This window comes from Canis lupus, chromosome 15 (assembly GCF_003254725.2).
Source record: "Canis lupus dingo isolate Sandy chromosome 15, ASM325472v2, whole genome shotgun sequence".
Taxonomy (NCBI): domain Eukaryota; kingdom Metazoa; phylum Chordata; class Mammalia; order Carnivora; family Canidae; genus Canis; species Canis lupus.
The window spans coordinates 3,632,834-3,648,358 of NC_064257.1; the positions used below are offsets into that span (position 1 = coordinate 3,632,834).

Consider the following 15,525-nt stretch of genomic DNA (forward strand, 5'->3'; position numbering starts at 1 on the left):
ATAGTGCAAATTGAGGCTCAAAAAGGTTATTAATAATTTTTCCGAAGTCACCCAGTTAGCAAGTAGCAGAATTGAGATTCAAATCCAAGTCTGTCGTGGACTTTTAACTTCCATACCTACTGCCACCATGAAATTATTAGAAGGCAATACAATACAGTCCTGTGTAATGACAGTAAGAAGGGAGGTGCAAACCATCACTGTAATCAGAATTCATCACCAGCATCTATCACCAAGTGTTAGCACAGGCTTAGAATGTCTCAGTGAAGATTGAGAATTGGGAGTTTAAGGAGGTGATAATTCTAGAAAATTCAATGCAAATTAAAGTTTATTTCTCAGGCAAATTAGAACTTTATTTTTTTAAATTAGAACTTTATTAATGATAATTCTTTGCTCTATTGGGAATTCAAGAGTAAACGACAGAAGTTAGATATGGGAATAAGAATGGTGACAAGAAATGAGCCATAGAGATGGCTGGACAGGCACACAAGGAGAAGGGAAGAGGGAGAAAAGCTCAATAGTTTCATTAGGTTATCAGAAAAACTAAATCACAGATACGAAGAGATCAGAGGTTTAAGAATTCTCAAAATATCCTCTTAGAGATGAAGAAATCTAAGCCCTAAGAGGTTTAAGAACTTGGAAAAAGTGACACAGGGGCAGAATCAGATCTGTAGCTTGGATCTGTTGGCCTCTAGTCTATGATGCTTACCCTATCGAACACTCAGCATCCCTCTCTGAATCTGAGTTTCATCTGCAATATAAGGAGTTTGGACTAGGTCAATGGTTCCCAAATACCAGTCTGTGAACTGGCCACATCAAAATCACTTGCAGAGCTTACACTGGGCTAAGCACCTGAATATCATGTACTCCTCATAACGACTCTGAGTTAGGGCCTATTTAAATCCCCCTTTAAAAAATGGGAAATCACGGCATAGAAAGATAAAGCAATTCTCTCAGCTCATCTAAACTATTTAGTATAGAGCAGGGGCCCCAAGCAGACGGGTGATGCCAAAGTCCATTCTCTTAACCACTAGACCACAATGCCTCCATGGGATTAAACAGGGCAAGATGAGACAGAATAAGGTTTCTGCCCCAAAACTTTTTTTTAATTTGTTTATTTACTTATTTATTTATGAGAGACACAGAGAGGCAGAGACACAGGCAGAAGGAGAAGCAGGCTCCACGCAGGGAGCCGGATGCAGGACTCGAACCCGGGACCCTGGGATCATGCCCTGGGCTGAAGGCAAATACTCAACCACTGAGCCACCCAGCCATCCCTGCCCCAAAACTTTCAATAAAGATTCTAAACTTTCTTATACTTCTCGTTGATTCCAGGAAAGGGAACCTTTATCTCCAAGCACTTTCAGATGCAGACGATTCTTTTCTCTAAGTCTCAGGGAAGAAATCTCAATGATACCAGAAAGATAAAAGGCTAGACTGCATGTCAACAACAGACTAACACGGCCTCTCCGTGTGCCCCAAACAATATTATAATATCACCTTTGTTTCTCAGAAAGCACTTAAATATCTGGCAGTACTGGCCTAGCAGTCATGAGACAGGATCAGAACCATAGCTCTCTGCTACACCCCTTTTGAAATTTCTTCTGCCCTCTCCTCTCGATGAAACAGCTGACGATTTCAATTTTAGTGAAAATCTGCCTATTTGGGTCACGATTTTGTTCTGCTTTGGAGACTCGAGAGTATAATATCAAAGATACTTTGATTATCAAAGTCAGTGATCAATCCAGGAGCTTCCAAACTCAAATTTTACAAACCAGTAAAGGTTCCAAAATAAATTGGAAAATCTAACATAAAGCTGTCAACCTTTTCTTTTGCTAAGTAGGGATATCTAAAACCAAGCTACCACCTAAGAACCATTCTTTCATGAATAAAGGACACTTTAACACCAGAAAAGTAGGAAGAGTGATTCCAGAGTAAAGGACAGTTATTTAAATGAGTTCCCCTTTATGAAAAGCACACTATCTTCTCCTTACCTTTTTCATTTTACCAAGAACTTGATAAATTGATATCTCATTCCAGCACCAGTCTACATACCCTGCTGTTTGGAAGCCAAAGAAACCTGTGGCCAAAAAGGCTGGGCCACTTGCTCAAGGTCACAGAACATGATTTTAATAAACTCTTGTCCAGGGAGATCTAAGTCACAGCCCGTACAACACTCCTCCCTAGCCTGCAATTTGTTTTTAGGTTCCATCCCCAGACCACCTTGGAGCCTTCTTACCTCCTACAGCTGGCAGAAGAGAATAAGTGAAAGAGGAAACCCAGGCCATGACTCCTCCTCTCCCGCCCCCCGCCATTCCAGTCTGCTCAGAGGTGGACTCCGTAACCAACCAACTTCTGCTAAAAATACACCCTGGACTTTCAGAACTATGCAACATAACTTAAAAGTAGTTTCCTGATACAGGCAAAAAGAACCGTGAGCATGAATTCAGTCTCTATAAAAAAGTCCCACACCCAAAGCTCAGGCTCTTAACTGCCAGTCTACAAGCTTAAAAAGTTCCCCAGGAAGTAGAGCACCCCAGTCTCTTCCCCTGCACATTTTAACAAGCCCAGAAGTTGTAACATCTGCAAGACTTCAAAGCCCATATATTCCTATGAGTTGATGACAGCAAGAGCTACTTGGGATACACAGGCCCAGACAAGGAAAAAACTTCACATACTAACCCATACAGCACATGCGGCAAACCAGGTGGGCGTTGAACTCGTGCTCATCTTGGTAACTAGGCCACATGGCACTCTTGTGTCTGCTGACCCCACCCAAAAGGAGGGTGTTCCAAAGAACCTCCGGCTAGTGGTTCGTGCACCCTCTGCAGCTCCTCCAAAAAGTCTTCAAGGCAAAGAGAGATAGCTATTCGATGAGCAAAGAGAGACAGCAGAAGTAGAGAGACGTGGCTCCACCCACCACTTCCTAATGACCTCCTCCTCCCCTTGAGGTCAGAGAGGAAGCTCCTCCCTAGAGCACTTCCAAAAGCTGGGTTCAGGTCTTCAAACAAAGAGCATCCCATTCAAAAGTGGCACCAGCTCAGTGTTTTCAGACCAAAGGCAGCATACGGAGATGGGAGCTTCATGTGAAAAAGTCCAGCCAAGTTACTGAGTAAGCCTGAACAGGTAGGAGGAGGCTGGTCTTTGGGTTACCCTCCATTTGCAGAGCCGAAGTTTGTGACCTGGCAAATCTTAGACAGCTGCAGGAGAGCTGGTAAGGTAGGACGGCTTACTGCCAAGTCAGGAACAGTGCAGCCGTTGCCCAACAAACTGCTCCTCTGGCTGGCCTCTTCTCAGGCAGAAGTACATATTAAGTGTTAACCAACTGAGAAGGTCCCACAATGGGAGAGACTATAACGGAGTGAATCCCATACACTGTCCACTGCCGACAGACTCCCAGATTCTAAATGGAGCTTCATTTCCCCACATTTACAGCTGCCCAAAGGGAAGAGTCACAGTCTCTCCTCAATGACCCCACCTACTTCTCAGAGTAGCCCTGCCCCAGCCAGTCTCTCAGGTAGATCAGCAGGGCAGATTTCATCAACTTCAAAAATACTGTTTGCTTGTTGCTCCATTCTTTCTACTCATCCAGCCAGGAACCTCATCCCCAAGTCCCCTTCCTCCTCCCAGAGCCTCCCACCCTGTCTCTGCAGTCAGCGCACTTAACTCAGCGGCGCCAGGGACCCCTTTATCCATCAGTGGAAGGCGGCTTGCTTGTTTGTCCAACTTGTTTTCTTAGTCCTGGCTAATTGTACCAGACACTGGAATGTTGAAGGAACACAATGAAGGGCTTTTTCATTCGGATGGCCCAGCCCATCTATCGCTTCTTCACACTTCTGATCCAACCAGGGGTTAGAAAAGCTGAGTCTCTGTCAAAGGCAGGAGAGCCACGCTGATCCTGGCCCCACACTACTCAGAAAGGCTCCACTGCAGATAAAGGCCTAATCACTGGCCCTCCGCCCCAGCTCCCTAAATAGAATGACTTCTTCAGGCTAATGCTACTTCCAATCCTGTTCCTAAAGGCAGGGAGGGAGGGGCAACACCCAGGAAAGCCAGTTCGAAGAGATTAGCCCCAGAGACTGCAAGTGAAAAAGAGTAAACGTGAGCTTGCCTAGAGGCCACTCAATTTAAACAAGCCCTGAGACCTGCCTCAGTACCCTGACAGCTTTCTTCACTCCCTACCAGGTAGCCCTCCCACCTACAAACTGCTAATAATCCTGTTACTACTTACTAATAACGGGACTCACAGCTGACTTTATCCCTCCTTGACTAAGCTCCCAGTCACCCCAATAACCTGAGACAACTCTACTCAGTTTGTTCTTCATATTAGACTTTTCTTAGTCAGTCTTGGACAGAAAGGGTCCCCCTAGAATTTACCTTGTCTTAAGAAGAGAAATGCATAAGAAATAGGGGAGAAAGAAGAAAAAGGAATAAATGTCTCCTGATTCATACTTAGTAACCTTTTCCTTGATCTGATTTAAATTTCTTGAGTCTTGTATCTTCGGTCTTCATATCCTGGTCTCTAACACATTTTGAAGGTGCTCAATAACCTAACTTAAAATTAATTCAGCATCTACCATAACTGTTTTTTAATATTTTAAAAAGGCTAAGTAACTTGAGGGTGCCTGGGTGGCACAGCTGGTTAAGCATCCGACTCTTGGTTTCAACTCAGGTCATGATCTCAGGGTCGTGAGATGGAGCTCCACATCTGTTTAGGACTCTCTCTCCCTCAGCAACACCTCCCCTCTCCCCCATTCACATGCTCGCTCTCTATCACTCTCTTTCTAAGTAATTAAAAAAAATTTTAAAGGCTAAATAACTTGACCAATATTACATATCCATTTGTCCAGCTCCAAAGCTACACTTCCTATTACACCCTACTGTTTCTGACAGGGACCTAATCCAAAATAACTACACTGCCATGAGGGGGCTGGATATTTAAGGTGGTGGAATATTCCTCAGAAGATTAAGAAACAAATATTTGACTATAGCCAATTAGAGATTTAAGGCATATCCCAAATGAATAATGTGAGATAATTTTTAGAAATACTAAATAATTCCAGAGTCTCTAAAAGTCAAAATAATCATCACCAGGTAAGGTTTGAAAAATGTAAACCAAAGCCTCCTCCCTGCTCCTCACTCCCCTGGGATCCAAACAGAATCTATGTCCTGTGAAGGCAATACAGACTGATGAAGTTAGGGTGGAGAGTCTTAGGGATGAGGTCAGTCTGACTGCCAGGAGGCAGGCCTTCCCTCCTAAGAGGTCCTGAGCCTCAAAAGGGAAGCTACTGCTGATAGCAAGACCTTGATTAAGACAGTCAGCTCTTAATTCAGAGGAGACCCACCTGAGTAGTGATTACCCAGGTCATCCCCCCTTTTTTGCCTAGCTTTTAGTCATGTCATAGGTCATTGGGTGTCCAGAGATGTCAGGGGCAGGAAAAAGAGAATCTGCTGCTACCTGTAGGTATTTAAAATGTTGAATGGGGAAAAAAATAAAAAATAAAATGTTGAGTGAAAGGAAGAAATTCAAGTCAGTATTTCCATACACAGCTAGAAGTTATTGGAGAATTTACAAGCACTGACTTTCTTACAATAGCACAGGAAATCGAAGCTATACATTTATTTCCTTAAATGCCAGAATCACCTACTGTTAAGGATACTGAAGTGGACACAGAGTCTTTCCTTCTAAAATGTAAGACAATAATTCATAATATATCACTAACTTTTTGCATACTCCCACATTGGCTTTTTTCACATTTCTTCATTCCCAACTGTAAAGACAAATATTTATACTTTGTCCATGCAGCATACAGGAAATTACTATGTCCTCAATGATTCCTTTTGTGGAAAAAGCATCATGAGTAAACAAATTATATAGTCCTTGGAGCACCTGGCTGGCTTAGCTGCAAAAGCATGTGACCCCTGAACTCAGGGTCATGAGTTCAAGCCCCACGTTGGGTGTAGATATTACTACTACTACTACTAATAATAATAATAATAATAATAAATACATACATACATAAAGCCCACAATCATATAGTCCTTACTACGGGCAGAATGTATTCTTAAAACTAACTCAAAACAACCATGCAGTATTATTAACCCCACTTACAGAGGAGGAAGCTCAAACCCAGACAGACTGACATCAATCGCAGAGCTAGGATGATAACACAGGCAGTCTGATCCAGACCCTCAACCACAACTCCATGTCACATCCAAGTAAAGGCCAAATGATTGCACTGCCAGAAGCCACAGGAAATTAGAGACCTTAGTCTTTAATCTTCTCATTCAAAGGGAAATTTGAGGTGCAGAGGAAGTAAGTGACTGTCTAACATCTCATGTAGTCAGCAGAAGAGCCAGGACTTAGAATCCATGGCTCCTGACACCAAGTTTAGTGGTCTTCCTACACACTGCACAGATCTATAAAGAATAGCTAAGGAAAGAAAAAAGGCAAGGCTTCCACCTTGATTAAAACAGCTAATGGTAAAACAAAACAAAACAAAACAGAACACACACACACACACACAAACAAAAACAGCTAATGGTTTAGTTATCAGAGTAAAGATATATTAGATATGACTGTTTACTAATTTATCGAGTACCTGTTACATGCCTAACAAATTTTTAGATAAGATGAATGGAGGATGCTCAGCTAATGTCATAATAATCGCAAAAGGTGACACCAAATCTCACAGGACAAAATGTAATGACAACTCCTATGTCTTGTACTGAAGTTCAAGAAAACTAAAGGCATAGCAGTGTCTAGAGGGGTGATATCAGCAATTCATGTACTGTATCAGCATTTATGACTGATCTTAAGGTTAACAGACTCAAAGGTGTGATGGAGCTGATTTAGGGAAAAAAGAAGGAGAGGGGAGGGGAGGGGAGGGGAGGGGAGGGGAGGGGAGGGGAGGGGAGGGGAGGGGAGAGGAGAGGAGAGGAGAGGAGAGGAGAGGAGAGGAGAGGAGAGGAGAGGAGAGGAGAGGAGAGGAGAGGAGAGGAGAGGGATGCAAAAAAATAAAGGGGATGCAGGAGAGGAAAGAAGGAAAGGAAAGGGAAAAAGGAAGGAAGGAAGGAAAAGATGATAGATAGATAGATAGATAGATAGATAGATAGATAGATAGATAGATAGATAGATAGATGATGGATAGATAGATGATGCAATCTTAGGTTGCACTATGTTCATACGGTCCAGATCCAGGGATTATAGCCGGTCTGCCTAGTGGGATGTTGGAAAATGGAAAGAACCTTAAGAAACTGGACTGTCCAACTCTTTTATTTTGCAGATTAAAAAAACAAGACCATAGAAAGGGACACATTTTTCCTTTGGTAAACACACAAAAATTAAAATGTACTTCTCAAGGAACCATAAAGCTTTTTTCCTGTTTATGTTATCATGATGTGAGATATTAATAAACTAAAACACAGGGCAGCTCTATATCATTCATACTGAAGCACCTACGTTGGGGCCCACATGTCAAACTAAGCCAAGCCCTATAGGTATAAATGAATAGGACAAGTTCCCTGCTACAGCTTATATCGAATACTATCTTAATCCTTTCAATTTATTTGTTCAAGTAACATTTACTGACAGCTATTTTGTCTCAGACACTTGAGAAACTGAGATGAGTAAGTGTCCCTGCTCTTAAAAATCTTACACACTAATAGACTGTCATTAGTGGAGAGAGAGAGAGAGACAGACAAGCAGAACAAGATGACAATACAGGTTTGAATAAGAAGTACTAACACAGTGCCACTGACCCACAAAAAAGGAACTCTTACTTCAGTGTAGGAATGCTTTCCAGAGGCTCTAACTACTTACCTTGAAGGACAGGAATCAACTAGTCCAGTTGAAAAGAGGATATGGGCATTTGGGGTAGAGAACTACAAGTTTTTAAATGATGCTAGAGTACTAGGTGTTTGTAAGGCCAAGACAGGAAATAGAACTAGTGAAATAGGCAGGGAGATCATAAAAACACCTTTTTTTTTAAAGTTATCTCCACACCCAACATGGGGTTCAAATTCACAACCCCGAGATCAAGAGTCACATGCTCTACCCACCAAATCAGACAAGTGCCCCGTAAAAACACTTTTATGTCATCCTGAAAAGTTTGAACTTTCTTCTTAAAAGCAGAGGGGAAAAAAAAATAAATGAAAAAAAAAATAAAAGCAGAGGGGAAGCACTGAAGGATTTTAAGCAGGAGAGTGATACAGACAGCTCTGTATTTTAGAAAGTTAACTCTGGCTACAGCTGGAACACAGGTGGGGGTGGGAAGGAGTATGGGGGAAATAGATTGTTTAAACAGCCCAAGATATAAACGTGAGGATGCAAACTAAAACAGTAGGAAGTGTTTGGAATAACAAGATAATATATGTGAATGTAAGTGTGGGCAAGGTATTTTGAAGACTATTTAAAAATCTAAATACTAATTGAAAGCAAAGTTCTATCTTACGAGTATTTTATGACTTCAATACAAACTGTCTGTGTCTTCCTGTATCTTGTTTACAACTGCTGAAGAGACTGTGACTTAGGAACGTGGTCCTAAGTTCCGGTTCTATAAACAGAACTCACCAATGGACCGATAACATCTAGGAAAATGAAGGAATAGTGATCCATGACTCCTTCCCCACACTTCTGCTGTACCCCCTTCACCTCTCCATATGCACACCTGGCCTCCAAATTTTCAAAGCAAAACCAATCAATTTAACTGTCCAATGGGAATAATAAGGAGTTAGGGAATCATATATAGTAAATGGAGAAGGAAGAGTCTGGACTGGCAAAGATAGCCTTCAAACCTAAGCAAGCCTGACACCTAGAAGAGAAAGAACTTGGTCTTTACCAGGCTGAATTGGGACTAATGGGCCTAAGTTACAAAAGAGGTAACCTCCAGTTTAAAAAAGAATCCCTGTTACCAACACAGTGAATAGTTCTTAGGTTGTATGTTCTACAATCACTTTTTCAAACAAATCTTATATGCAACTCAACATATAGAACATATAAAAACAGTATTTTAAAAAAATAAAGAGAGGATCCCTGGGTGGCTCAGCGGTTTAGAGCCTGCCTTTGGCCCAGGATGTGATCCTGGAGTCCTGGTATCAAGTCCCATGCCGGGCTTCTGCATGGAGCCTGCTTCTCCCTCTGCCTGTGTCTCTGCCTCCCTCTACCTCTCTCTCTCTCTCTCTCTCTCTCTCTCCCTCTCCCTCTCCCCTCCCCTCTCCTCTAAGCTAAGGAAATACTCTCTCTTCCTCTCCCTCTCCCTCTCTCTCTGTGGCTCTTGTGAATAAATGAATAAAATCTTTAAAAAATAATAATAAATAAATAATAAAGATAAATAAAAGCAGTGTTTAATAGTATAAATCAATTATATGGGTTCAATTTTGTGTTGCATATTTTAAAGCTAAATGATATAACCACTCAAGTAATTTTGATTAAAATTAGAGATTAATTAATTACAGTTATAGCCTTTGGTATCCAGTCTATTTCTAAGTTGCACTTTATCAGAGTGAATCCTTTTTTAAAAACTGGTTCATACAAATAGCAACAAACAGTAATAGTTTCACAGTGTGCCTGGTAATCTCAGGATATTATTCAAAAAAATTGATACAAGACCCTGAAAGAATAGCAGAAATATTTGTTTCAATGTCAAATACTTTGGACATCTAAAATTGTGTACATCCTTTATAATACGTAAATATGACTGGAAATGTGGGACAATAAGCACAAAATCTTTTAGTACACACTCGGCCCAGTATTATAGTGTCATCACTTAGCAATGTGTAACCCATTCACTGTTATGGACCGAGCACCTGAGCCTTACCTAGAATTAACCAGGCACAGGACCTATGTTCTCTAGTATGTTCTGCAATAGGGAAACATTTCCAACTTAAAAAAAAAAAAAAAAAAAAGGCCAGATAAAAAGATACAAATTTCACTTTTTTAATAAACTGTACACTCATAAGGAGTTTAAATATGTACTTAGAGATGGTGGAGAAACTTTATTTTGGTGATATCCAACTGGCAGGTAGTATATTAGAGCATACGTGTTACTTTTATTTTTTTTTAAGATTTTATTTATTTATTTGACAGAGAGAGAGCACAAGTAGGGAGAGTGATAGAGAGGGAGAAGCAGGCTCTCCTCTAAGCAGGGAGCCTAATTCAGGGCTCAGGGCTTGGATGACCTGAGCCAAAGATAATTAACCGACTGAGCCACCCAGGCATCCCGCATACGTGTTACTTTTAAAAACATTTTAAATAGATAAAATACATCTCAAAATTGAAATTAAAATAAATCTTTATTTTAATTTATCTGGGTATAGAATCTCTTAAACACTTCTACAGAAGTTTTGGTATCTGTAATCTCCAATTATAAAACCCCTGCTCCAGTTTTACAGATAAATGAACACGGCACCTTCCCAACTATTAGGTACTAGAACCAAAGTTGTTTCACAAAAATAAAAAACTTTTACAATTTATTTTTCTTTTTATTTCGATGCATTTTATGGATGTTTACAAAATACATTTTCTAAAACATAAAAAAGCACTTGAAAGATAGGGCTCTAACTCCTAAGTATCATAGAAAATCCTATACTGAAGATAAACTTTTAAAATATTAATTAGTGGTTTAAAAATGTCATTACTACCATGCACAGGGAAAGGAAAGGAGCAGGCTCCTTCTAGATGGCAATTACTTTCTCATTGCATATGAAATAGTATATAGGGCCAAATAATTCATGTTTGTCTGCTCCTTTCTTTCTAAGATCCAGTACAGGCTTACATTTCAGGAAAGTCACTTTGGGCTATCTCCTTAAACACATCACCACACAAGCTAAACATATTTCTAAATGTCTGTTTTTGCTGATATAGACACATGCTGGGATCTGAATATTTAGTCAAAAGCTTTTCTGGGACTTACTGGAAAGGACACTGAGGAATGACTGAATCTAATTCTAATTCCGTCAAGCATTCATAAACTTTTAATAGAAAGCGAAGTAATAAGTCATCAAATCTCCATCTTAACTTGTAAGACACAAAGTATCTCAATACTTTGGTTTGAAGGTAGTAGGCAGATCACAAGGACAGTCCTGAAGGCACTGTGATCCGAGGGTGGACTCCAGGAGAAGCCAGTCTTTATTAGTCCTCAACCATGGAGATTCAGAATTAGCTAAACATGAGGCTGATTCCTGCACCGGGCTTTTAGAAATCAAAGGCATATAATGTAATTAATACCAAATACGAGGAGAAAGAAGGGTCTGTTTTTTTTTTTGTTTTTTTTTTAAATCAGGGCCTGACTCCCTGGGGAAAAGAATAGTTAACTTCATTGCATTGAACAGGATGACTTAGATAAACAAGTAAACTCTACTGCTGCCTGAAGGGAAAGGAACAATTTTAATCTATCAAAGAAAACAGAGGCACCTTGGTAGGGACACCACTCACCCCTTCCTCTCACTGGCCTTTCCTCCTGTCTTTACTTATCCAAAAATACACCAAATCCAGAAACTTCTCTAATCCCACAAGTTTTCTCCTATCTCTACCTAAAAGGGTGATAGAATCACTGTATGTGTTTGGTTAAAGACAGAGATCCAGAAGCCACTTTGAGATTGTGAGAAAGTAGGGAAAGGAAGAGCTTGACTCTCTGAGAAAGGACCCAAGTCAGCACAGTTGCCACTTTCCTCAGCTTGGAGTCCAGACATCACCTCATCAAACCAGCACCCTCCAGCAGACAGCTGCACAGAACAGGGAAGAGTCCAGGTCTGAAACTAGTCCCGGGGTGGCCCAGTTTCCTCAGTAGGTCCAAACACGCATAAAGTCTCACAGCACCCCAGCTGAGAAGAGGTACTGGCCCTTTAAGGAAAGCCACTGCGAAGCCCTCCGTCATTTACCCCACCCTCAAACGCCCCCCAGTAGATTTAAAGAATAACTGGGTTCACACATTACCTGCTCTGCCTCTGGCACATCTCTTCCAGTACAGGATACCGGCAATCCCAAGAACGTGAGTCAAAATAAAGATGGTTGATGGCAAATAAGATGAATCTAAGAGCGGCATTTCCAGGCCCGGCTTTCCTCCTCCCCTGAGTTGAGCCACAAGCCCACAGCTCGGCGCAGGCCTCCAAATGCCTTTCTCCTGAGGTTACTGCTGTCCTGTCCCGAACTGTCAGCACAGAGGCGGCGGCCCCCAGCACAGTGTTGTCAGAAACTTCCTGGCGGCTTCTCCTCCATCTCACCCCTGACTGAAGGGCAGCCCTAGATGGGGCTGACACCGCACAGTGTTTCTCAGACAAAGCCCAGGAAACAACTGGCCAGAGGGGGGAGGGGAAGGAGGAACCAGGAGGGTGAAAAGGAGCGCCTAAGCTAGTGCTGGGCTGACTCAAATTTCTATCTTTGGCATCCTCTGTCCAGCTTAAACAAACAAACCTCAGACCCTTCTATAAGAAGGGGGGGGTGTCAGAGGACGTCACACTCTTAACTTTCCATTCCCCACCAGGCTGGAATGCCAGGCTTCTGGATGAAGCCAAAAGAAAAAAGTCACAGAATTACTAGGCAATCACTTGTGGGGAGGAGTTAAAAGTACACAAGGACGTATTTTAAGTGTCCATGAGTAGTACCCTGGCCAGTCGGGACAACCCTTCCACACCCACGGCCTAGGAGGAGGAGGAGAGGCGCCAGAGCATCACATACACAGCAAGCTCCAGGAGATAGATCTGACATCACGGCGTGATGAAGATGAACGAGGAGGACAAAAAAATCCAGTGTTTTCAGAGTTGGAAAATCCACCACTAGCTGCCCAAGGGGATACGGGGAATAGCTGCTCAATGACAGTAGAAAACAATGCCTTCCACAAAACTAAGGCCTGCTGACAAATGAAAACCTGATACGGAGGCTGTAGCAGCAACTGAAAACACTTTACCACCACATACCTACTAGAAGGACTAAAATTAAAAAGATCGATTATATCCAGTCTTGGATATGAAGCAACTGGAACTTTCATACAGTGCTGGTGAGGGTGTCAATCGGCACAACTGCTCTGGTTTGGCAATTTCTTATAGAGTGATGCATACACATACCAAATGATCGGGCGATATCACTCATAGGATTTACCCAAGAAAAGTGAAAACACTGTGTTCACAGAAAAACCTGTATGTAAACTAAGAGCAGCTTTATTCAAAATAATGAAAATCTGGAAACAGCCCAAAATCCATGAACTGGTGGACTAATAAACAAATCACAGGGTGTCCATACAATGGACTACAACATGGCAATAAAAAAGGAACAACCTACGGCTACCACAGCCTGGATGACTCTCAAGAGCACTGTGCTACATGGAAGAAGCCAAACACAAAAGGCTACATACTGTATGGTTCCATCCACATGACATTCTAGAAAAGCAAAACTATACATAGGACAGAAAGCAGGTAACTGGTTGGCAAGGCCTGGGGGTGAGGGAAGGAACAAACTACAAAAAACACAAGGGAACTTTTTGTGGTAATGGTTCCTTAAACTGTATGCATTCGTCAAAATTCACTGGATTGTACACCCAAAATGGTGACTTTAGTTGTACATAAAATATACTTCAATAAACCTAACACACTGAAAACCTGGAAAGAAGTTCACACAGCCTAAGTTGAATATGCAAAGACCTCCTTGTACCACTGTTCCTCTTGTCATCTACTTTTCTCTGAAGAGATTTTTTATAAAATGAAGTGTGGATACAAAACATAACACAGAAGACCCAATAGCGAGGAGCACATCTAACATCCTCTGTGACACCTTTCACTCGGGGAAGAGTTATAGCTTCTCCTACTAACAAACTAGTTCTTTATTTATTCCTATGGTGCCTTTTATACTATGGTATGTTAATATGCTGTATTCTCTCACAAATAAGCCTTAAAAACACAAATTGTTTTAATATCCATAGTTACCCTATTTATTTTATTTATTTGGGGGGAATAGGGGGAGAGAAAGAATCTTAGGCAGGGGGGCTCAATGCCTAGTGCAGAGCTGGACATGGGGTTCCATCTCACAACCCTAAGATCATGACCTGAACTGAAATCAAGAGTCAGACGCTCGGGGGGTGGGGGTGAATGGGTGATGGGCACTGAGGGGGGCACTCGACAGGATGAGCAGTGGGTGTTATTCTGTATGTTGGTAAATTGAACACCAATAAAAAATAAATTTATTATTAAAAAAAAAGAGTCAGACGCTTAAGCGACTGAGCCACTCAGGTGGTTCATTCCTTTATTTGTTTAAAGCTATAAGAAAAATAAATAAAAAAAAAAAAGAAAAATAAATAAAAGAGGAAGTGTTTTAGATTTGAATAATCTATTAAACAAAGGGATAATAAAGGACCCTTGATGGGTGAACAAATGCAATATGAATATTTTAATCTGGCATCCAGATCATCTATAATTTTGTGCGAACCCATATCTCATTTATCCAATATTTACTGTTTACTCTGTTTCAGGTTCTGTTCTAGATACTGGGAACGTAGTAGTGAACAAAACAAAGACCTTGCTTTCATGAGGCTTATATATGAGTAGGAGAAGATGGAAAGTAAACACAAACAAGCACATATACAGTTTGTCAGACAAATATAATGGAGAACACTAAAAGAGATGAAGAGGAGAAGGGAGTGTCAGTAGGGTCAAGTTTCCCATTTTATATATAAGATGTTCAGGGAAGGCTTCTCTAATAAGATGGCATTTAAGCAGAGACCTAAAGAATATGAGCAAACCAATCATATGGCTATCTAGAGAAAAGATGAGCCAAATTTTTTAAGAAGCAAGTGCAAAGGGCAAAAGTAGATTTGGTGTGTTCAAGGAACATGGGGAAAACTATATTGATTGGAGCCCACAAGAAAAGGGGAGAATGTCAAGAGATGAAGCAAGAGAGATTATCAGATCACCTACATCTGTATAGACCACTTGTAAAGACTTTGGCTTTTATTCTAAATGAAGTAGGAAACCTTTGGAAAGTTTTGTGTGAGTGTGTGACATGATTTTAAAAAGAACCCCCCTTGCTGCTAAACTGAGAAGAGACTATTGAGAGGCAAGAATGGGAGCAGGGCCACTAGTTAAAATGCCATTACAACAATGTAAGTGAAAACTGGTGGCTGAGAAACAATAGCTGGGACCAGAGTGTGGTGTTAGAGCTGGCAAGATGTGGTCATATTCTGGATAAATTATAAAGGAAGAGTCATCAGAATTTGCTCATAGACTGGATATGGGGTGAGGACAGAGCCATGGACAGAGCCTTGGCACTAAGAGTTAAGGCCTGAGAAACTGAATGAACAGAACTGCTACTTCCTGAGATGGGAAAGACCGTTGGAGAAGCAAAGGGTTTGGGCCTCACTGGTGGTTGTAGTTGTTTTTGTTTTGGTTTGGTTTGGTTTGGTTTGGTTTGGTTTTTTGAGGAGGAGGCAGAAATTCTCTTTTGGATATAGCAGATTTGAAATGCTAGTAGACATACCAGTAGAACTTTGAATATGCAACTGAATATCTGAATCTAGAGTTCCAGGAGAGACCCAGGATGAG

The 15,525-nt window shown here is 41.2% G+C and overlaps 1 protein-coding gene across 1 annotated transcript in view; it reads right to left on the reverse strand.

Moving 5' to 3' along the window:
• Positions 1-14,179, reverse strand: part of MACF1 (microtubule actin crosslinking factor 1) — a 233,078-nt gene extending 218,899 nt beyond the window's left edge. Inside the window, 1 exon segment of the mRNA XM_049093947.1 lies at positions 11,933-14,179. Coding sequence (XP_048949904.1) covers positions 11,933-12,041 — 109 coding nt within the window. The 5' untranslated portion in view covers positions 12,042-14,179.
• Positions 14,180-15,525: the final 1,346 nt, after the last annotated feature.